Here is a 23836-nt window from a genome sequence, read left to right as displayed (position 1 = left end):
ACTAAACGACTGGCAAGAAGGACTAACCTAGAGAGGAGAAGTAAGAGAAAAGTGGCTTCTGTCCTTCAGAAGCAAATCGAGAGAAGCGACTTGGATTAGTCACCTCTGAATTGTCCTTTTGAGATTGTCCCTAGTCAGTGTTTCCCTGGAAGGTGACCGGTACCTGCCAGTACCTACCTGCTACTCTGATTATCAGCCTTTCCATTTCTAGCACCGTATTTCTACTTACTGGACACTTTCTTTGTATACTAAGCTATCATTTTTAGCTCAACATGTGTGACCCCACTTTTACCCTACATCTTCTTACTAAATAGCTGCCCATTCCAATTTCTTTTTCTGTTAATGGTATTACCCAAGATGAAAACCTCAGCATTTATGTGTCTGTACAGATGCCAGTGTATGTGAAGACACATCCAAAAACCCATCCTCCCAGTACCCTGTTCCTGCGCGTGTGCACTGGCATGGCTGGGACCTGGTGTTCAGAGTGGGTTAGGGAGTCAGGACAGAGAGGGAGAGGCATGGGGTGAGCGAGCGTGGAGGGGCCAGACACTAACTGTGTACCCCACATGTGAATGAAACTGTAGATACTCCAGCCAGGAAGATTTATATTCAGTGAGAAATGTGAGGGACTTCCAGATCCCATGGCTGGATTCTAAATAAGGTCTTCACCAAAAGGATCTGCAAAAACCAAAGTTTAGTGGCTAATGAAAGAATCCCTTTATTTTATTTTATGTATGTATGTATGTATGTATGTATGTATGTATTTATTTATTTATTTGAGATAGAGTCTTGCTCTGTCACCCAGGCTGGAGTGCAGTGACGTGATCTCGGCTCACTGCAAGCTCCGCCTCCCAGGTTCAGGCCATTCTCCTGCCTCAGCCTCCCGAGTAGCTGGGACTGCAGGCACCCGCCACCACGCCTGGCTAATTTTTTTTGTATTTTTAATAGAGATGGGGTTTCTCCGTGTTAGCCAGAATGGTCTCGATCTCCTGACCTTGTGATTCTCCTGCCTCACCCTCCCAAAGTGCTGGGATTACAGGTGTGAGCCACCGCGCCCAGCCAAAAGAATTCCTTTCAATTGCTGAGCAAGTAACCTGAGACCCAGAGAGGTTAATTTCCTTCCCCAAATCTCTAGACTTTTTGGCCAGTACTCCTATTATCATCACTTTATAGACTGTATGTTTTTCATTTATCATCTGTATTTATTGTATTATAGTTTATATTATTCTATTGTTAAAGTGTTTCTAGAAGAGGTATTTGCTCTTGAAGCAAAAGAATAGCGTAATGTTGCTAAGTTGTAACAAATGGAAACCCCATAGCCATAAATAATTTCTAATTATGTGCCTTGACCTCCCACTGTATGGGCATTAAGCATTTCAAATAAGAGTTGCTTTGTGTGTATGACCAAGTTTTTAACTGATGAGAATGGAAACCAACATCCTGCATACTCTGTTGGAATCAGTGTGAATGGCATTGGCTTTTAATTTCTATTGGAAATGTCTGTATCCTAAATTTCAGACGTGGATGTGAGTACTGGATGAAGATTATAAGTGGTTATTAAAATATTAATTTTCAGTGAGTTATCTCAAAGCCTTGGATATTTATTCTCAAGAAGGCCTATAGAAAAAAAAGTTTTAATATTGGAAAAACATAAGTATAGTTTTCATGTAGTATTTTTATATTGATTTGACTCTCAGGTGAGAGGAGATGTGGTTAAGTAGCTGTGTAGTTTCTCACTGGTGTAACCCTAAGAAATTAGGGTTATTTGAGGCTATCACTTTGAACTAATTTAAAAGAATTATTTGTATTTTATTTAGATATCGAAACTATACGGGCCGGTCGCGGTGGCTCAAGCCTGTAATCCCAGCACTTTGGGAGGCCGAGACGGGCAGATCAAGAGGTCAGGAGATCGAGACCATCCTGGCTAACACAGTGAAAGCCCGTCTCTACTAAAAAAATAAAAAAAACTAAACGGGTGAGGTGGCAAGCGCCTATAGTCCCAGCTACTCGGGAGGCTGAGGCAGGAGAATGGCGTAAACCTGGGAAGCGGAGCTTGCAGTGAGCTGAGATCCGGCCACTGCACTCCAGCCTGGGCTACGGAGCGAGACTCCGTCTCAAAAACAAACAAACAAAAAAAAAGATATCAAAACTATATGATACTTTTAAAATTTATAAGTGCATAATTTAACCAAAATAATTACAGTAAAGTTATTTGGAATTGTTTTTGCTAATCAAGGCATACTTTCTATAGTTTTTAGTAAAACATAGTTGAAAATACCCTCATTAGGCGAAGCTTTTGATCAGCCTATATCGGCAGGCTTTCCTGTGTTGTGGGTATGTAACTGAAATGCATTCATTCACCACAGTTTTCTTTTTACTGGAAGTTTTTTGTTTTGTTTTGTTTTTAAATCTCAACTTAAGTATCCCACCCATCTCCCCAAAAGACAGTAGGAAGTGCTGTTCCGGTTTTCTTCTGTAATTCTCAGATGGCAAAAAAGGAAATATGCATGTTCGAGAACCAGCATAAGCGTGTCCACAGCTGTGAAGAGCAGTCAGCAATTCATCCAGTCAATCATTTAGGTTCCTCAGAAGTGTGACTCATTTATTCCTTGAACCACAGTTGAATGTCTAGGTTCAACCAGGCACTCTGCGGCAAGCTGGGGCTCCGAAAACCTGACTGTGGTCCCAGTTCTTAGTTCTTACAGAGCTGCACAGAAAGCGAAAAGATATTATTCAAATGATGATGGGAATGTATGGACAACTGGGACCTGTGGCAAGAGCCATGGAAGACAGGCACACGGTGCTCAGAAGGCCTTTTGCCAGGTGGAGATGGGGTCAGTGAATGCCCTTCTGAAGTTGGAGGAGCCAGTGCACGTCTGAGCCCAGGCACATGAGGTTGGGGGAATCAGATAAGGGGCCAGGTCTGCGGTGGTGGGAGGAGGCGTGCAAGAGAAAGCTGGAGAGAGACATGAAGGCCAGGCCAGACCATGAAGGGCATCGCAGGCCGATCTTGAGGAGCCTAAATGATATGACCGCAGTTAGAAACCAAGTGTTTTAACTAGAGAGAGACCATAATCAGCTTTGCAATTCACAAAGATTGCTCCGACTGCAGTGTGGAGGATTGTCTTTTCTTTTTTTTTGAGAAGGAGTCTCGCTCTGTGGCCCAGGCTGGAGTGCAGTGGCGCCATGCACAATCTCGGCTCACTGCAAGCTCCGCCTCCCAGGGTCACACCATTCTCCTGCCTCAGCCTCCCAAGTAGCTGGGACTACAGGCGCCAACCACCATGCCCGGCTAATTTTTTTTGTATTTTTAGTAGAGACAGGGTGTTACCGTGTTAGCCAGGATGGTCTCGATCTCCTGACCTCGTGATCCACCCACCTCAGTCTCCCAAAGTGCTGGGATTACAGGCGTGAGCCACCGCGCCTGGCCAAGGATTTTCTTAACGACTTCATGGTCCTGTTTTATCACAGTTTTTTTATGGCGAGTTCCTGCAAAATGTAAGCTGTTTTGTTCACTGTTGGTAGGAAATCAAAGAAGACAGTTCCTTGCTCAAGAGTTTTACTTAATGGTCTACTTCTAAAAATCCACTTTTATTCTGACTTGTAATCAAGGCAGGCCCTCTTATCCATAATTATCCTTGGAACTATATCCCACCATTCATTAAATTGCCACTTATTTTTTCATATTGGTCAGTATTCGATTGTGTCCTGGACTCCACATGAAACCCATTATAGTGTCTGTTCAGCACCTTGAGAGGTGAGGGTTGCAGTCACTGATTTCTGTAGAGATAACCAAATCTGATTCCTTCACCCGGATGTTTATTTTACATTGAGTCAAAGATAAATATAGTTGGACATTAGTTAAAGCATGTACTTGGTAATTAAAACAGCATTTATTTGGTAATGACTAGACAGTAAGAGAAATAGCTGAGCTCCATTCTGACTTGTGCAGAGGTGACTGGATGTTTTAAAGGGACAGTGGCTGGTGGAGTGCAATGGGGAGTGGAGCAGAGTCAAGGAAGTGAAGAATTTTACAATGCAGGAAGGGGTGTGGTCCATATGGGACCCATGTTGGTTTGCTAACTGGGACTTATCCAGGTTAGACTCCTACCCTCCCATGGAGGCTGGGAGACAGGGGCTCTCTCTTTGAGTGTTGGCTGGAACAAATAAAAATTCTTTGGGAAGCCTTGATTTCTCTGAGGCAGGCATTTTAAGGGGGGCTGAACCTCCTAGGGATGTGGTCTTGAGCTGTTAGCTTTAACAATGCAACTTCTGTTTACAGATTCTATTGAAATTTGAACATTTTCTTTGGAATTTAATAATTTTGTATGTGTGTGTTTGTTAAGAAAGAGGATATAGATAATCTAAGCCATTTTAAAAACTGAATCAGTTTAGTGACAAGTATACACTATATATAAAGAATCTAAGTGGATTTCATAGATACAATAGATATAAATAGAGCTAATAGATCTAACATAGCACTGATGAATTTTCATAAGGAAATACACGCATCTCTGGCACCCAGATCAAGAGACGGAGAGTTACCAGTATTCTAGAAATCTCTTTGTGCCTCTCTGTCACTAACCCCGCGCCCAACTTAACACTATCCAGATTTCTAACAGCATAATTTAGCTTTGCAAATTGTGTTTGAACTTTATAAATGTGCTCTTTTGTGTCTGGCTTCTCTCACTCCATGTTGCTTATGAGATTCATCTGTGGTGTTGCCCATGGCAGTAACTCCCTCCTGTAGCTGTGTGGAGAGGTCAGAAAGCCAGGTGTGGCTCAGGCCAAGTCTAGCTTGTTGGCCTTATTTTGTACAGCCCATGACCTAAGAATGGTTTTTACATTTTTAAAAGATTGTAAAGAAAATAAGCAAAGAATAATAGATGACAGGGATTGTATGCAGCCTGCAAGGCCTAAAATACTTGCTTTTTAGCCCTTTGCAGAAAACATTTGCTGATCCGTGCTCTATATAGCATTCTAGTGTATAAATATACCATACTATCCATTCTACTGTTGGTAGACATTGGGGTTATTTCCTGACTTGTGCTATTTTGAATGATGCTGTTTTGAATATTCTTGTGCAGGTATCTTGGTGCACTTAAGTACAGACCGCTATTAGATGTCTACCTGGGAGTGAAATCACTGAGTCAGAAAGTTTGCGAGTGACACTCAGCCTTGGTAGATACCACCAAATGGGTTGCTAAAGTGGCTGCACCATTCATTGTACACTTCCAGCAGCCATATATGAAAGTTCCCTTCACTCTATAGCTTCCCAACACTCAGTATCATCAGTGTTTTTCTTTTTAGCTGTTCTTGTGGGTTTAGTGACAGCATGTTGTAGTTTTAATTTGCGTTACCTTGGAGACATCGAGGTTGAGCATCTGTTCATTAGTTTGGGGGCTATGTGGTATCCTCTTATGTGAAATGCCTATTTTTTGGCCATTTTTCTGGGGGTTGACTGACTTTTTTAAGTTGATTTTTAAAAGTTCTTTATACATTCTAGATATGAGTCCTTTGTGTATTTATGGGTTTCATATATCTTCTCCCATCCTGTGACTTGTCTTTTTACTGTCTTAATGGTATCCTCTGATGAATAGAAGTTCTTAATTTTATTTTAGTCTAATTAACATTTTTATTGTTACTGCCTTTTGTGGCCTAATAAATCTTTACTTACCCTAAGATCATGAAGATATTCTCATTTGTTTTCTTCTGGAAGCTTTATTGTTTTATCTTTTACACTTAGATCTACATCAGCTGGAAATGACTTTAGTGTATGGTGTGAGGCAGGGGTCAAGGTTCATATTTTATTGTACAGATATTCAGTTGCTTCAGCATCACTGATTGAATAGGCCATCCTTTCCCCAGGCCCTGTTGTGTCACCTTAATAGCAATGAAATGGAAAAAGTAATCCATAATAGACCCACACATAAATGGTCACTTGATTTGTCTGTCCTTGGGCTAATACCACACTGTCTAAATTACTGTTGCTTTCTAATAAGTCTTGATATCTGGTCCTGTACGTTTTCTGGCTTTGTTTATATTCGAGAATATTGGAATTTTTCTTGTCTGTTTCCATTTACATTTATTTTAGAATCCACCTTGTCAATTTTCATTTCAATTAAGATTACATGGCATCTATAGATTAATATGGAAACACTGAAATCTTTACAATTGAGTTATTCAATCCTTGGTCATGATAATAGTTTTCCACTTTCAAAAGCTAATTTAATTCCATTTTTATTTTCAGTGTTTCAAAACAACACCACAAATAACATTCCTCCCTCCCCGACCTGTGCTGATTCCATCAACTTCAGAAGCAGAGATTGAAATGGATATTTGAATAGCCAGAACCAAAATGTTGACCAGCAAAAAGCCTGGCAAGATAGTGATAAGTTTCTGTATCTAGCATTTTGAAGAGGATGTAATTAGGATAGAGACGTGATTGAATCCAAGCGAGAAAGGACCTTCAAGGTCATCTGCTCCAATTATTAATGTTGTGTCTCTATGCATTTTATTATGTAACCAGCTCCATTTTACTGTGACTTTAAAAATTACCATGTAGGTGTCGGTGCTCAGTGCATGGGGTAGCAGCTTGGATAATAACCCATGGCATGTATTGTATATTACAAAATGGTGAGAAGAGAGGCTTTTGAAGGTTCTCACCACAAATAAATGATAAATGTGTGAAGTGATGAATACACTAACGACCCTGATTCAATCGTTACACAATATAGATGTATGTCAAAGCATCAAACTGTACACCATAAATACGTACAATTGCAACGTGTCAATTAAAAATTAAGAAATTTTTAAAATATGTAGCATGGTGTTGGCACTTTCTAGGCAGCTTTTCTCTTCTTATAAACTTTTATGTTTTCACTCTAGGACTGTCCTTTCATTGTATGTATGACCTATGCCTTCCATACCCCAGATAAACTCTGTTTCATCCTGGATCTGATGAACGGTAAGCAAAACTTGGAAAGTCTGACTGCCTTGAAAGACTTTGCCATGATGTTAAATCTTAGCATGCATTAATCTAGGCAGAGTAGCAATGTGGGTCTTTCAGGTAATTAGGTTCCCCCTGAAGTTTGAGGAAACGTTTTACCCTTTAATCTTCACTGAAAATTCATTTTTAAATGTTGACTGCAACATCCTTCTCGGCCTCCCAGTCTCTTCCCAAGAAGTTGAATATTCTAGAAAAGATTCTCATAAAATACTTACAGTGAAACTTGATTTTCTGGAATGCAGCTGGCCTAGATCTTTAATTAGCTTATTTCCTGGCCCTCAACTTTTAGGAATGAAATACCTCATAAGAATATAGGCCAAAGATAGAAATGTATTTAAAAACCAACTTTGAAGGACTGACTTTGGGCCAAGTACAGATTTTAGCCCAATCTTCTGCACCTTCTAAATCTGCACTACTCTACATTGATCTTTTAAACTGTGGATGATGATTTTGAAAATGCTGGAAAACGTTTGGCTAGAAAAGGAGCTTTCTGATACTAGAAAGTGTCATGGTATATATCTAAAGTATTTTTAGTAACAAGAACTGAAATAAAGCATACAATTCACAACTCACATGCCTAGTTTTTTTTATTTTAAGTTCACTTGAAGTTTTATTATGTTCCAAGTGTTTGATTTAAAACCAGATCTACCCCAAAGCATGAAGGAATTTCACAGCATAATAACGAGCAAAAGAAGCCAAACCCAGCAGCATCTACCCTAGGTGACCCTGCTTATGTGACTGCCAAAACAGGCAAAACTAATGGATGGGGAGAGAGGGCTGAAGAGTGACCTTTGTGTGAGTGGGACTGGGGGGTAATGTCTTGACTGAAAGGGCATAGTGGTAGGGGAGCTTTTGGGATGCTGGGCATCTTTTCCATCTTGATGTGGTAGTGGTTTTACGGGAATATGTGTATGGAGAGAGAAATATGCTTGTGAAAGCAAGGGTAATAAAGTTGGATACACGCACTCATTTTTATAAATCAATAGAGGCTTCTCCCTTGTGTTATATAAAATCATTCCCTTACCCTGTTGATGGCATTCTCTGTCTCTGTAATTTCAGGCCATCTGATTATTTCCTTTCTCCAGCATTTTGTTATGAAAAATTTCAAGCAGATAGCAATGTTGAAAGAATTTTCCTGGGGATACCCACCACCTGGATTTTTTATCAGTTAAAATTTTACTGTATTTGCTTTGTCAAATATCTGTCTATATGATCCATTTTTGTTGTTGTTGTTGTTGTTGTTTTGAGACGGAGTCTCTCTCACCCAGTCTGGAGTGCAGTGGTGCGATCTCAGCTCACTGCAATCTCTGCCTTTCAGGTTCAAGTGATTCTCCTGCCTCAGCCTCCCGAGTAGCAGGGATTACAGGTGTGTGCCACCACGCCTGGCTAATTTTTGTATTTTTAGTAGAGACGATTTCACCGTGTTGACCAGGCTGGTCTCGAACTCCTGACCTCAAGTGATCCACCCACCTCAGCCTCCCAAAGTGCTGGGATTACAGACATGAGCCACTGTGTCCAGCCTAGTTTTTGTTGTTGTTGTTGTTGTTGTTGTTTGTCTATCCATAGAGCCATTTGCTAAGCTGTGTCTGTTGGATCACTCCATGGGTTGATTCATTTACTAGGATTTAAGTAATCAAAGCAGGTTAGCTGGTCCCATCTTGTGATAGTGGAACTAGGAGCTGAGCTGCCAGCCTGAAAATGGTGGCTTGGTTTTGCTGTCTTGTCCCTCCTGTCATTGCATTTAAATCTTCTCAATGTTTAAGTTTTCTGTATAACGTTTAAGTTGTTGCTAAACTACAGGAATGAAAGATAGGTATATAGACAAAGCAGAAGCATAGTTTCCCTTTTTCTACGGAGTCCTGATTATTTAGGATGAGAATGATTTTTGTGTCCTTTAAATTAATATGCTTTGAATTAAATTCTGAATCTGATTCCAGGGGGCGATTTGCACTATCACCTTTCACAACACGGTGTGTTCTCTGAGAAGGAGATGCGGTTTTATGCCACTGAAATCATTCTGGGTCTGGAACACATGCACAATCGGTTTGTTGTCTACAGAGATTTGAAGGTGAGGACGGTTGACGGACTCATTCTGCATAGTAGGCATTGTGTGAATGGTCCTCTAGAAGTCCCCTTCTATTTCACAGAGTCCTGTCATTTTCCTCATAGCCCTCGTCTCAGCCCTGATAAAGTCATTAGCTATATGACATTTTATCTCCTCTAGACCAGACTCTGCAGGGACGGAGCACATGTCTGTGTCTGTCATTATTATAACGCTGGTGCCTACTACAGTGCCTGCTGTAGCGCATATACTAAGCCAAACATTTTCGTTGATCAGTTAATGAAAAGCAGTTTAGGCCAGGCATGGTAGCTCATGCCTATAATCCCAGCACTTTGGGAGGCCAAGGAGGGTGGATCATAAGGTCAGGAGATCGAGACCATCCTGGCTAACACGGTGAAACCCCGTCTCTGCTCAGAATACAAAAAATTAGCCGGGTGTGGTGGCAGGCACCTGTAGTCCCAGCTACTTGGGAGGCTGAGGCAGGAGAATTGCATGGACCTGGGAGGTGGAGCTTGCAATGAGCCGAGATTGTGTCACTGCACTCCAGCCTGGGCGGCAGAGGGAGACTCCATCTCAAAAAAAAAAAATAAAGAAAAGCAGTTTAGGAGCCCTTTTGGTGTCACACATTTCATAATTATAATTCAGTTAATGTTCACTAAGCAACTGATTTGGTCATGGCTCTGTAAAGGTGGACATGTACAATGATGAATAAGCAAAGAACATATATTTTATGGGGCTTAGAAGCTGGTGAGCTAAGACATAGAATGGCTGAGTCATAACTCCTCCAAGGCAAGGTCTATCAGTGAATAGTGGATTGCCGACCAGCCTGCGGAATTTCTCCCAAAGGCCACCCTCAGAGCTTTACGTTGTTTTGAGATTGTCTTAAAAATCACTGATAGAGTTTTAGATCCTTGAACTGTGTAACCTCCAACTGCTGTGCCCAGGTTTCTGTTCTTGTCCTCTGTAAGAGCTCACTCGCCTTGAAAGCAATGATATAGGAGTATTCTGAGTTTTTCCATTCCAGAACGTAGTGCTTGGTCCTGGGTTTTACACGTGGGAGGGAGATAGAAGCTGGCTCAGGACGTCCATGGTGACACTCACCTAGTTGTATGGCCAACAGCCTGCAGGCAGGCATGGAGAGAAAGGAACCTTGACAAATTAATGATTGCGCAAACATAGAAATACGTAAATAGTAATAAGAAAAATGATGGGACCGACAATTTCCCAATAGGCAAGAAGATTCCGGGAGAATGTGTTTGCCTCTCTTTTCAGATGCCTTCTTGAATGAACCCACAGTGGCCAACTGAAATGTACAGATTATGTTCCTTCCTCTAGGGAGCTGAGATGCCGTGATTAGCTTTTGAAGATTACTTTCTAAGATATTATAAAAATTGTATTTTATTTCCAAGAATGTTATTTTTTTTTACAAAATACTTTGTGAATTTTAAACCTTTCTGTAAGGTTACAGAATTATTATTACTCCCTTAGTTTTCCTATAAGCATAAAGAAGAAAAATGTATTTTTATTGAATTAGAAATAGCTAGACAATAGTTGGCCCTTGACATTTTATTTCCTTATGCGAGCTTTGCAGAAGAACAAAACACATGCTGAAGGCCCATGAAGCGCTATTCCAATACATTCTAATTTAAATCAATAACTGGTTTCTAATCATCTTTATGCTTTATTTTTATTTTCTAAGCTATTTGGAAGGCAGTAGTATTATTTAATTTCTATTCAAACTTAATTCTAGTCACTCATGATTATTCATGCTTCAGTTTTATAATAGCATGCCATTTATTTTTATTTCAAGCAAAACAGTAGTTGATCGCCAGCAGAAAAATATTAAGATGCCTATAATTCAATGTATATCAGAGAGACTAGATTTGTTGTTCATGATTATGATGACTAAATCTAATCTTCATGGATACATTTTATCAGAGTTGTGGTCACAATTATATTTGGTCATTTGGTAGGGCCCTACGTTAATGATGTACTAATAAGCAGAAATGACATTTATTGGGATTAGTGTGGCACTATGGAATATTTTGATTGCTTAGGTCAGTGTTGATACATTCTTGGAAGCTTCCTCTCTGTCCTGTGCTTCATGGCTTTACTCTTAGAAATCCTTGTGGTTCTCAGAAGCCCGGAAGCTGGTGTATTCACCTCCTGCCCTTGAGAGGCACGCTGTCCTTTCTGTGCAGCGGTCCTTGGTACGGGGAAAAGGAAATGCTTTTAACGCCGATGAACTGTGGTCCCGACATTCCTGTGTTACCTGCCCCATGTTTCATTTTCTAATGAGTAGAATCCTCCGCCTCTATCGTTACCACTTTTCTGCCGAAGTTAAAATGAAAAATATTATTCTCAGTATCATGCCCTACTTCGATGTGATGGGATCAAGCTGTAATCTGTGTTTAGGAAGAAGCTATGATAAAATAGTAAGATATCAAGCATCCGCACTCAAAGTTCTCAAAGCCTCCATGGCATTTGGGGCACTCTTAAAGATCATTCTCTTTCTGTTTAGCCAGCAAATATCCTCTTGGATGAACACGGACACGCAAGGATCTCCGATCTTGGTCTTGCCTGCGATTTTTCCAAAAAGAAGCCTCATGCGAGCGTGTAAGTAATGCGTCAACTTCGGTTCACCATCGTTTCTCTCATGCCCCTTCAAAGGCGTGGCCATTTGTCACCGCCAGTGGTGATTTTCAGTATGTCGGGAAGATCCAACATCACAGGTTGTGGGAAAGGAGATAAGAACGGGGAGCCTTCCTCCCTGTCTGCGGAGAGCAGGAATTAACCCACAGTGGAGTTGAACCTGCTCAGGGACCAGGGTGGCCTCTAAGAAACAATCAGGACCTCAGCAAGAAACCAGAATCCATGCTGCCCGTGTGACCCTAAAAGTCAGTCAGTTACTTAGTCTGTTAGTAATCGAAGTAATAAACCCCTCAAAGCTGTCCTAAGGATAAGTGAAAGAGACTGTGCCTGGAAAGGCACCGAGGCAGCTGCGTGGATGTGGTCAAGGGAGGTCCTCGGAGCCAAGTTTCTGTCTTCATCTACTTTTCCTTCTTTTTCAAAAAGGCTTTACTTCCTTTTTTTCCCTGAAGAGAAATTAGAAATATTTCCCTCTCTCTTTTTTAATTGAAGAAACAAATCATCTGCTTGCAGTTTAGGCTTTCACTGCAGGTCATATTGTTAGACTTGGGTCTTGCACCAGGTCCTCTACGTGATCACCCGGAGGGAACTCTTGAGGCCACAGCCCTCAGCCAGCACCTGACACCTCCGGGACACCGGACTGCTTCTGGGTGTGGCCCTGCTTGATCAGTGCAAACTGGCCCTGAACCGAGGACTTCTCTCTGTACTCAGAGTTGTTAAAAAGACAGCAGGACTAGGACAGTTTCAGCTCTGCAGAAACACCATGGAACATGCACTGGTTTTCATTTCTGTTTCTTTGGTAGGCGATGATCTGGGTGGAAAGTATGAACACATGTACAGTTTGTGGAAAAGCAGACAACTTTTGCTTTATTTTGTCTTTTTAAATGTCTCCTCCTTAGCACTGAATCTTTTAAAATTACATCTTAAGCTAACATTCATCTCTGTGTTGAATGGTCTTGAAAAAAACTCCCAGTGGTCTCATTTCATGCATCTGTGCAGAAAATAAACCACAGATCCTTCTCTTTGTGTAACTAGAAGTGGTTCTGAACTGCAATACTTTATGAAGGACTGCATTAAATCAGAATTGCCTTTTAAAGCTCTGATCAAATGTTAATAGTGAGTAGCACTGTTTCTGTAAACATATTTCCCTTTTTCTACGGAATCTGGGATGTGGTGATAAAAGCATTAGCATTTTGCTAGCACTTTACAATTATTAGACCAGAACCTGTGGTCGTATAAGCTTCTCTCAGGGAGTTCATCAGATTCTTTTAAGAGAGTCATTTGAATTTTTAATGCCACAGCTATTTGGTATGCTAATTTTTTTGGTTAGCATAGTCATAACTAAATATGAATCCAAGGGTTCATAAGAAATACTCTTCCAGAGGAATTAACTTTCAGATATGGGGTTATTTCCTAGCAGGACCTAGTGCACTTTTTGCTATAATTCACATATCAGCTGTGAATGGTGGGCTGGTCTTTTGCCTGCTCTGGAAAGCACAATATTTGAAAAGCATCTGTAAAGAGGTAGGACTGAGAAGGTGGGTTTCCATGTTTAAATAATGATCAGGAGGCCACTACTTTAAAAAGGTAAACATACAATACAATTTTATCTTTTTTATTTTTTTGAGACAGGGTCTTGCTCTGTTTCCAAGACCGGAGTACAGGGGCGTGATCATGGCTCACTGCAGCCTCCCTCTCCCGGGCTCAAGTGATCCTCCCACTTCAGCCTCCCAGGTAGCTGGGACCACAGTCATGTGCCCCTGCATTCAGCTAATGTAAAAAAATATATTTTTATAAAGACAGGGTCTCCCTGTATTACCCAATCTGGTCTCCAACTCCCGGACTCAAGCAACCCTTCCACTTTGGCCTCCCAAAGTGCTGGGATTACAGGTGTGAGCCACCATGCCCTGTCAAAATCCTGTACTTTTAAGTAAAGGAGGCATTTTGTGGCTAGGAAAAAAGACTCTGGAGCCAACAGATCTGGGTTTGGGTTCCTCTTCCTGGTTGTGTAAGCCTCATTTTTCCCTTCTGTGAGGAAGAGAGGACAATGATACTTATCTCCTGTGATAGTTGTGAGGGTTAAGTTAATGAAATAATTCAGCGAGTCTTTAACATTTGCTGCGTGCCAGCTGCTGGCGATGCCACTGTAAGACAGAGCTGACCCCTGACCTCCTGGAAGGAGCAGCCCTGAGAACTGTCCCCGAAGTGACCAGCATATGGAGTGGTGGCGGTACCAGCAGCATTCACTTTGTCTGAATATCCAGCTGTCCCAGTCGTGCATGTGTCATCCTCGTGGAAACCCCATAAATTATAGATGTCGCTATCCAATTTTTGTGGTATGGAACTTGAGGTTCAGAGAAATCAAGTAACTTGAACCAGGTCACATGGCTGGTATGCCATGGGGCTGGAATTATAATCCAGTTCTGTCTGATTCCAAAGCCTGTACACTGTGTGGATGAACTCCCTGAGGCTTTGGCATGATCTATTTAGTACAAGACTGAAGATTTTAAGCCACAATTTCACCCTGAACTTGGTTTATCAGATCTTTTCAAAGCTGTAGCTGTGATTCTTAGACTTCATCTCGCGGCCGGCCCATCTCCAAAGTAGTATTGTAGTTGAGGTTTTTGATTTGAGCTTAGACTTAGTCCATTTAACGAAAGAATCGCAAATTATTGTAAACTAGAAGTTAACTGTGAAGTAGCCATGAAAAATCACAGGAGAACTTCTGGAGCTGAGCAGATTGTCAGTGACTAATTTGAGTACTAGCTTATTTTATCTAAGAACACAAAGCTGTGTCTCATGTCACAGTGTCTTAAAACGTCCAAGTGTTCGTTCAGTATTAATAGTAGTACAGATCTTTAGTGGAATGCGTCAGGAAGCATTAGCAGCTGGCCCATAGGCAGAATCAGAAAACCTCAGCGGCAGGCAGTCCAAGGTTGAGTTTTCGTTGCATCTGGTATAAGCATTGGGGACTGGTCTGCATTCATTTCTTATTTATCCCGTAGATATCTATTGTATATATCTTTCCATTCCAGAACTGTGACTTGATCCTGATAAAGTACAGATTACAAGGTCACCAGAAAGGACTTTCCAGGCAACCCTGAAATTAAACCTTCCCAGAAAGTGGCTTGGATGCCCCTCATAGAAATCTCCAGTGCTCTCACGGCGTGGCCTGATGGCCTTACACCGTCCGACTTTAGGTTCGGGCTGATTGAGCTTTCCAGAATGCTGGATTTGCCCTGATGGACCAACGCCCGTCTTCACTATTTGATAAAACTCTCAAATACACCTCTTAGACAGAGAGTACTGGACCTAGTGATGACCCAGCCTCATTAGTGATCCAGGATCATTTATTCTGAGTAGATTCTCACTGTTGCTGAGCATAAGCAAGTTAAAAATTCTTTTTTTTTTTTTTTTTGAGATGGAGTTTCACCCTCGTCACCCAGGCTAGAGTGCAATGGCACGATCTCGGCTCACCACAACCTCTGCCTCCCAAGTTCAAGTGATTCTCCTGCCTCAACCTCCCGAGTAACTGGGATTACAGGCATGCGCCACCATGCCTGGCTAATTTTGTGTTTTTAGTAGAGACAGGGTTTCTCCATGTTGGTCAGGCTGGTCTCAAACTCCCGACCTCAGGTGATCCGCCTGCCTTGGCCTCCCAAAGTGCTGGGATTAGAGGCATGAGCCACCGCACAGGGCCTAAAAATTCTTACACTACGATAAGCACAGAGATGCAGATCCCTAACATGAATCCAGTTGCTGCTGTATGTGAGCCCATGATGTATGTGCAGTGCTCACAACAACCCTGCGTGGTAGAGACGTCGTCTGATTACCCATTTTACTGATGAAGAAAATTAATCGTGGATGAAGAGGTTGTAGGGCATGCAACCTTTTGCCAGAGCCCCTTCAGGCTGCATCTTGGAAAGTTCCCCACCGGCTGCCTCACGTGCTTCCTGCTGCAGCCGGGCGAGCTCAGTCCTTCAAGGAGGGGTGGAGAGTGCTAGAGCGGGAAGGGCTTTCGAGTTGCAGATGGTGCAGATTATATATAAAATGGTTGTCCTCTCAAGTGATTTTTCTCAACTTCCTGAAAATCATCTTCACATTTGCTTAGTGCTGAGTCCTTTGACCTTCTGCAGCTTTTGAAACCTGACACGTGATTTCGCCATCTTATGTACAACTGGGCTCATGTTCCTCCTTCTTCCCCATCCCCTCTAGGGTCTGTTGCTGACCATGACCAAGCCGATGCCCCTGCGAGCTCAGGTCCTCAGCACAGTTGGCAACACCACACAGAGGTGGATGTCTCCATGCCTTCGAGGTCCACAGCACCTCCGTGTGGTCGCCTGTTCATTGTCCGTTCTCTCTGCCCTTTCCCTGCCTCTCCTGACCCCATGCACCTCCACACAAGAGCTCCTGAAACAGCAGGAGAACCTCTGCTCTTCATAGCTGGAGTAGAGAAGGACTGATGAGAGCCCGAACTTGCATTTTACATGTTTATTTCATATGCTTATTTATGTTAATTCATATATGAGCGAAGGCAGAAAAGAGCGTTTTCCCATTGGATGTTCAGTGCGTTGCGTTTGCAGTGAAGCACCACTGTCCCCTCTCCTTTGTTTACAGTCACTGCCGTCTAACGAATGACACCTGGACCTTGGGGTGCTGTGAGTGTTTTCTGAAGTGCGCATGCTCTGATAACTGTATCCTTCCTTCTCCCTAGTGGCACCCATGGGTACATGGCTCCCGAGGTGCTGCAGAAGGGGACGGCCTATGACAGCAGTGCCGACTGGTTCTCCCTGGGCTGCATGCTTTTCAAACTTCTGAGAGGGTGAGTGGAAATGCATCCTTCTAATGCTGTCCTCATGGCAGCAGGAGCTTGGATGAAAGCTGAGGATATGTAGAAATGACTAGATGCTAATGTTATTTTAAATCACACAGTGATCTTTAAGCCACGTGCTAATCTGGAAGACTGTGTCTTAGAAGAGTGAAAGCTGCTTCCCGATAAGCTGCTAGATAAAAGCTTATGGCTTCGTATTTTTATTCTATACCATGTAGGAAATCAGAATTCTTTTAAACCTAAAATTAGACTGCTTTGAATTTTTTTCTGTGATAAGCCACATTGTAGGAATAAGTATTGTTTTGAAATGTAGATAATTTAAAAAGGTAGAATAATTTTTTCCCTAGAAATTAATTATTCATCATTTTGAGCGTTTACAGAATTTTGAGTTACAAAAAAAGGATGAAAACCCAAAGTAAACCTAGTTTATTTTATTTGTTTTTGTTTTGTTTTGTTTTTAGACAAGGTCTTTCTCTGTTGCCCGGCTGCAGTGCAGTGACACAAACATGGCTCACTGTAGCCTCGACCTCATAGGCTCAAGCAATCCTTCCACCTCAGCCTCAGTCTCCTGAGTAGCTGGGACTACAGACACGCACCACCACACCTCGCTAATTTTTAAATTTTTTTAGAGATAAGGTCTTGCCATGTTGCCCAGGCTGGTTTCGAACTCCTGGCCTCAAGCCATCCTCCCACCTCAGCCTCCCAAAGTGCTGGGATTAAAGGCATAAGCCACCACACCTAGCCGGTAAACCCATTTTAAAAAGCTTGCATTTATTGGGGAAAATGCTGAAATTAATTTGTCTTTTAAAGCTAGTAGTATACTTGGCCCTTGTTCTGAACTACCAAAGATGATGAAATAAAGTAGAAAAGATTATGAGAGGAAAGTACTCTCAAAATATGTTCTCATGTTAAACACTTAACAATTATGTTAATGTTTCCATTAATTCTAAGACTTTTAGCCAATTTTAATGGAAAGCTTCAATTAAATTTTTTTTATTCAGACTCATAAAGCATTTTACATTAAAATTTCCTAGTTAATGATTTTCCTGTTAATATTTTCATATGAACACAGTCCTGATAGTTTGCTAAACGTTGCACCTTTCCATCGGAGAGCCTAAGTGAGCACCACTGCATTTTATTACATTTAGCACATCCTGGAGAGAGGCTGAATTCCACATTCCCCCAAAACTAGGTTCTGAGCACCCTCTGTTTTGTCAAGACTCTGATAATCCAGTTGTTCTCTGCTTTGCATTCACTTGTGATCTAAAATTGTATTATTGCTTAGAAAGTCGGGTTCTGTTATTCCTTAATTGAATTATTGTATTTGTGGAGCCTGGATGGCTTTAATTCATGTCATCAGACTAGCTGACCTAATTAGAGAGTTTATCTAAGCAAACCAGAGAAAGCCATTTCCCCTATGAGATGCTGTTCTCCCCAGTGGAGTCGCTTCTATGCATATGGAGTGCATGAAGACACCCAGGAGGTCTTTATTTTGGATCTCTGCTGGAGATGTGGTTGGAGACAGACAGCCCCTACCTACAGAATTTGGAGATGATTAAAAAAAAAAAAAAAAAACTCTATGTAACAGCTGAACTGTTGAATGCAAAAATCAGCAGTAAAATCGGACAATCCCAGAAGCCTTGTATCTAGGACTTTGTGTACTTCTCTGTTTTGTGACTCTAGCTGTTCAAATGTCTGTGCATATAGGCTGGAGAGGATGTGGTGTAACACTACTTCACTTTTTAAAAGACTGGAGGGTTTTGTTCAATAACTCTGTCAGCTCCAACAGTGTGGTTTGTGGCTAATAAAATGAATTCAGTCTTATTTCGCTCTAATTCAGCTTTGGTGTACTGAACTGGAAGATATCAATTCCTTTGTGAAATCCTCTACTGGTCTTGATGGAAGCATTATGGTCAGTGGGGCTCCTGCTGAAAAGAGTCTTGACGGACAAGAAGACGTCCTGAGGATGGCTGTGAGGATGGGATGGATGGATGAGATGAATGGAGAGTGGTAAAATAGCTAGAAATGATGGCTTCTGTGGAAAGACTGAAAGAGCTGAGTGCAGAACTTAGGGGAGCGTATGGTTGACTCCAGCTGCCGGAAGGCCGTCTTGTTGAAGGGATCATATGCATACTGTGTAACTCCAGAGGGATGCATTTTGAGGAGAAATAAGATTGCAGTTTGATACAAGAATCTCCAGTCGTTTGAGCTACCCAATGAAGGAGGTTTCTGCCTCATGGATAGCAGGCTCCTTGTCACTGTCTGGTGACCATTGATTGATCCTGAAGTGGAAGGAATCTTTCCAGTGTGTGATAGATAGGATTAGATGAATCTCCTCCACTAGGATTTATTATCTCATGCCATTCCTCCTATTGTTTATTCAGAAGTCACTCACAGATAGGATATAGCACTGAAGCCAAAAAGCAGGAAACATTTTTGACTTAAGTGATTGAAATTAAATGTGATAAGCATTTATTGAGTACCTGTAATATACAAGAGACTGTGCTTGATGCTGTGGGGAAAGGAAAGGGGTAAGGAAGGAAAAAAGGAGGAGAGAGGGAGGAAGGGAGGAAGGAGAGGGAGGGAGGAGGGAAGGTGAAAGGGAAGGAGGAAGGAAGGTGAAAGGGAGGAAGGAGAGGGAGGAAGGAAGGAAGAAGGGAGAGAGGAAGAGAGGGAGGGAGGGAGAAAGGGAGGGAAGGAAAGAGGGAGGGAGAAAGGGAGGGAAGGAAAGAGGAAGGAGGAAGAGGGAAGAGAGGGAGAAAAGGGAAGGAAGGAAGGAAGGGAGGGGGGGAGGGAGAGAGGGAAAGAATGAAAGAAGAAGGGAAAGAAGGAAGGAAGAAAGCCGACCAGCCAGGAAGAGAGACACACAAAATCCGTGAGGGATAGGCAGTCCAGGAGAGTAGCTATTGATACACACACCGTATCAGGAGCTGGCCGAGCTGTGCTGACTTCAACAGGAGTGATGTGCTGGGAGCACAGACATGGGAGAAGCAGTTCTAACCTGGAAGTGTTGGGTTGACCTCATGTGGGAGATGGTCTGTGGGGTAGATTTTGAAGATAGGTAGGATGACAATACAGAGCCTGGAAGCAGGGAAAATATCAGCTTTCTATGTTTCTCAAGAGGGAGGAAGTGCTGCAGGAGAAGGCTCAGATGGTTGGGTCAGCACTGGGAGGACCTCGGATGCAGTGCTGGGAAGTTTGACCTTTATCCTCCAGGCCCCGAGGCTGAAAGCTTTTCAGTGGAGCAGCGGCAGGGTTAGATGGCTTTTCAGTAAGATTATTCTGGAAGCAGCCTGGAGCAATGGAGGGACTGAGACAGGGTGCCGGCAGAAGAATGTGAGCAAAAGGCAGTGAGCTTGCACAGCAGCCCTGGAACCTGACAGGAGCAGATGACACGGCGGTATTGCAGAGTTAGCATCCGTAATGCTTCAGTGTTTTCGTGGGGTGTGTGTTGTTGTTGTTTTTTTTTTAATAGATGGTTGGATATGGAAGGATAGGAGTTAAACATTCCAGATGATTGGGAGAATAACGATGTCATTACTAAAATCAGTGTCTGTGAATTTTCAGTGATTCACGTGAAACTGAAGTGTCTGGAGGGCCTTTCAGGAGCAAAGCCCTGTGGCGAGGCGGGCAGGAGGTGGGACTGTGTGCAGGAGCCTTCACTGCCTCAGCTGTGAACAAGGGGATAATGCCACCTGTTCTACTTCCTCACAAAGTTGCATGTGGGAGAACCTCAGAAATCTGCCTCTCAGCCTCCTGCGCATTTTTCCTATGCTGTGTACAAGGGAGCCCCTGGCAGCTGTCTTTTCTCAGGCACACGGAGCCTAAGAAATCAACTGAGTGGAGGAGGAGATTGACTAGGCAGGGTCTCCGAGGCACAGGCTTGGGCACAGTCCCCTCTGCATCCTGACACTCTCCTGGAGCGCCGTCCTCAACCCTGGGGGACACTGGGCAATGGCTGGAGGCATTCTTGGTCATCATAACTTCGGGGGGGGCTGTTACTGGCATCCCCTAAGTAGAGGCCAAGGATGCTGCTCAACATCCTATGAGGCACAGGACAGCCCCTGCAACACCCCGACAAAGAATTATTTAGCCCTAAATGTCAACAGTGCCAAGGGTGAGGACCACTGCCCCAGAGCAAGTGCCCCTCCCTCCTCCCACAGCTGTGCAGTGAGGTTGAATCAGTGGCCACCAAGGAAGGGTCTTTCTATTTTCTCTTTATTTTATTTTATTTTATTTTTTTTTTTTTGAGACAGAGTCTCGCTCTGTCGCCGGGGCTGGAGTGCAGTGGCGCGATCTCAGCTCACTGCAAGCTCCGCCTCCCGGGTTCACGCCATTCTCCTGCCTCAGCCTCCCAAGTAGCTGGGACTTACAGGCGCCCGCCACCACGCCTGGCTAATTTTTTGTATTTTTAGTAGAGACGGGGTTTCACCGTGTTAGCCAGGATGGTCTCAATCTCCTGACCTCGTGATCCACCCGCCTTGGCCTCACAAAATGCTGGGATCACAGGCGTGAGCCACCGCGCCTGGCCGGTCTTTCTATTTTCTGTGATTTAATCCTCCTTGCTCTGACCAACATGTCCCCTTGCTTCGACCAATGTGCCCCCTTGCTTCTGCTGAAACACTTTTCTGCACACTTCATTTTGTCTTCATCCCCTACAAGAATACTGCAAGGCACTTGGAGAAGGAGTCTGGATGGGAGAAAGTTGTCAAGGCTTGAGAAGGCTTTTTGCGTCCCTGGACTCACAGTGATTGACTGAGCCACTCATATGCCCCATCTTTGGGTGCTGGTCACTACTGCTATTTCAGATGACTTTGTCAGATACTTAAGAGTGTCTGCGTATGAAGATGCGTCCATGTTGCAAATCTGTGTAGCTGCTGTCATGATCTTCACCTAGATTTAAGATGTCTGTTAAGGAAATCAATTGATGTGACAGTGGCCTCCATCTTAAGCTTGTCACTGTTGATTGTCTCCCTGTGGAGTTGTCAGACATGAGGAGAGAGCCTGGGCAGTGGCCTAGGGAGAACTGAGTGCTGCTGGCGCTATTGAGTTTGTTCCAGGCGGGGGAAAAAGGAAAGTTTATAAATATTTTGACAGCTACTGGCTTAGGTTTGAAATGTACATTTAATATAACAAGCCATCTTTTGAGTATTTTATAATTAACTTTTGATGTGAGAGTTTTTAATCGCATAAGTTTTTGAACCCATTGTTTCCCTATGAAAATGATGTAGAGGTAACTTTGTGGGGGGTGTGTTTCCTCCTCATTTATAATGTCCTGAACAATTTTCCAGTTCATTTAGGGGAAACGTGCAGCTGTTCCATTCTATCTGTAGTTCAGAAAGCTACACTTGACCACAGGACATGTGAATTCTTTTCCCACAGCATTCCCTGATGCAGCCAGCATGTTGCACGGGAAGAGCTTGGCCGTGCCTTGGAAGCTGTTGACAGGCCTGTTACTGTCTCCTATTTAAAGCGGCTGCATCAGGGAGCAGCTGCGATCGCACAGGATCTGTGCGCACCACGTGCCTCCCTCAGAATGGAGATTATTACTATCATAGGTTTTCTTTAACGTTTTTCAAAATAGAAACCAAGTCTTTGGCTTTGTTCACAAAGAATAATCAAGAATACATTGGAAACAGATGTGCATCAAGATTTCAACTTGAAAGACCAAGCTGTCTGAACATGGCAGCATAGAATTGAATAGCTGAAGAGCGTTTTCTGATAATTTCTCCTTGAGCCGGACATGGAATCGCTATATTTATAAATGGAATTTGTAGCAATGGGGCCCATGTGCTGGAAATGGTTTTGGCACCACTAACTTTAACTCCAAGTCCCCTCACAAGCCTCCCTGTGGTCTCATGAAAGACTTTTTAAATTTAGCACAGAGTGCTTGTGTCAGAACACAGCAGGCCGCAAGGACACGGGGACCAGATGCAGGAGTGGGGTCCTCTGGCTTTGCACGCAGGAGCCAGGTCTGAGGGATTTGTCAAAACACCAGGGGATCTTCACTTAATCCCTTTTATACGTTAAGGAACTTCGTGGGGTGGAAACAGCTAAGTGTCAAGCAGGGAGACTACGGTTTTCGTAAGATTTGATAAACTTTCATTCCTTTTCTCTGCAACTGTAAACACCTTAATATTTCCGTGGATTTTGTATAAAAGAATGATACAAGTATGTTTTTAAAAATTATAAATAACAGATATTGTTTGCTTTTATAGCTGCTTTTTAAATGTGGTAATTGTACATTTTTTCCTTGGAAATAAGGCAAAAAGAATATTTCCAATCAAAATCTGTTTTAAAAGTTAAATGCTTGCTGGGTGCTAATTTACCTTGTTTTGATCTTTTTTTTTTCCCCCAGATTAATGCTTTTAAGAGATGGCAATTAGTTTGTATTTCACGGCATGATATGGAAGGAAATAAAGGACTAGAGTGCCCTCTCTTGTACAAAAATAAAATTAAAGTGTTTCAGACAATAAATGGTCTGAAATGTAATAATCTCAAAAGATAGTTTAATGTATAACCTAATTAATTCAGTAGGATGACCAGGTCAGTAGCAGTAAGTAGCAGTGCAAGATAAGTGGCATTTTCGTTCTTTTTTAGAATCTCACTGATTTATGTATTCACCATTCTAATCCATTTTATGGAGTTAATATTAAAATATTTTACATAATATCCTGCCTGCCTCAGATTATGTCATATATGCCTTATAAATAAATTTATAAGATTACTACTTACCAGGCACATCTTGCTATAAGAAAACTCAATCATATCTGTCCCTTTAATTTTCAGAATGAAAAATCAACCACGGTATTCTAGTTTGCATATTTAATAGTGTCTTTTAATGATAAGATTTCCTTTGAAAACCAGCGTCTCCAAAATTTTAAAAACATGAGAAAGAGTAAAAGTAATCTGTTTTACACAGTTCACCAAGTAGACATTCATTTCCTGAAGTCAGAGTTCTCTTTATTAATTCCACCAGTGATTACTGTATTAGGTGCCTACCGTGTACTGCCATTGTCTTGGCTACTCGCATAGATGTCACTTTACTTTTTCCCTTCACCGCTTCTGTGAAGTATGCGGCTTGATCCCCACTTCACAGATGAAGAATTGATACTGAAGGTTTCTATCTGGCTGACAGTCAGTAGACAGTCAAGTCGCAGCTTGAACCCAGCTTTTGTGACTCTGGAGTCTGGGGTTCTGCACAGGGAAAGCAGGAAGTACGCAGAGCGGTGGAGAATCTGCTGGTGCATGGTTAGTTTCTGTTTTCATCCAAAGGATGTATTAC

At 42.4% G+C, this 23836-nt stretch overlaps 1 protein-coding gene across 3 annotated transcripts in view; it reads left to right on the top strand.

Annotated features, from left to right (window-relative positions):
- GRK3 (G protein-coupled receptor kinase 3) overlaps positions 1 to 23836 on the top strand; it is a 160753-nt gene that overhangs the window by 114290 nt on the left and 22627 nt on the right. For all 3 annotated transcript variants that reach the window (XM_028827932.2, XM_001104308.5, XM_028827930.2), the window contains 4 exons: positions 6889 to 6967; positions 8947 to 9077; positions 11593 to 11687; positions 16435 to 16542. In XM_028827932.2, the coding sequence (XP_028683765.1) occupies positions 6889 to 6967; positions 8947 to 9077; positions 11593 to 11687; positions 16435 to 16542 (413 nt within the window). The remainder of the gene's footprint in view (positions 1 to 6888; positions 6968 to 8946; positions 9078 to 11592; positions 11688 to 16434; positions 16543 to 23836) is intronic.

The sequence above is a fragment of the Macaca mulatta genome, chromosome 10, assembly GCF_049350105.2.
Source record: "Macaca mulatta isolate MMU2019108-1 chromosome 10, T2T-MMU8v2.0, whole genome shotgun sequence".
Classification (NCBI taxonomy): domain Eukaryota; kingdom Metazoa; phylum Chordata; class Mammalia; order Primates; family Cercopithecidae; genus Macaca; species Macaca mulatta.
Note: the sequence above shows the minus strand (reverse complement) of the source record. Positions and strands in the feature narration are given on the sequence as shown.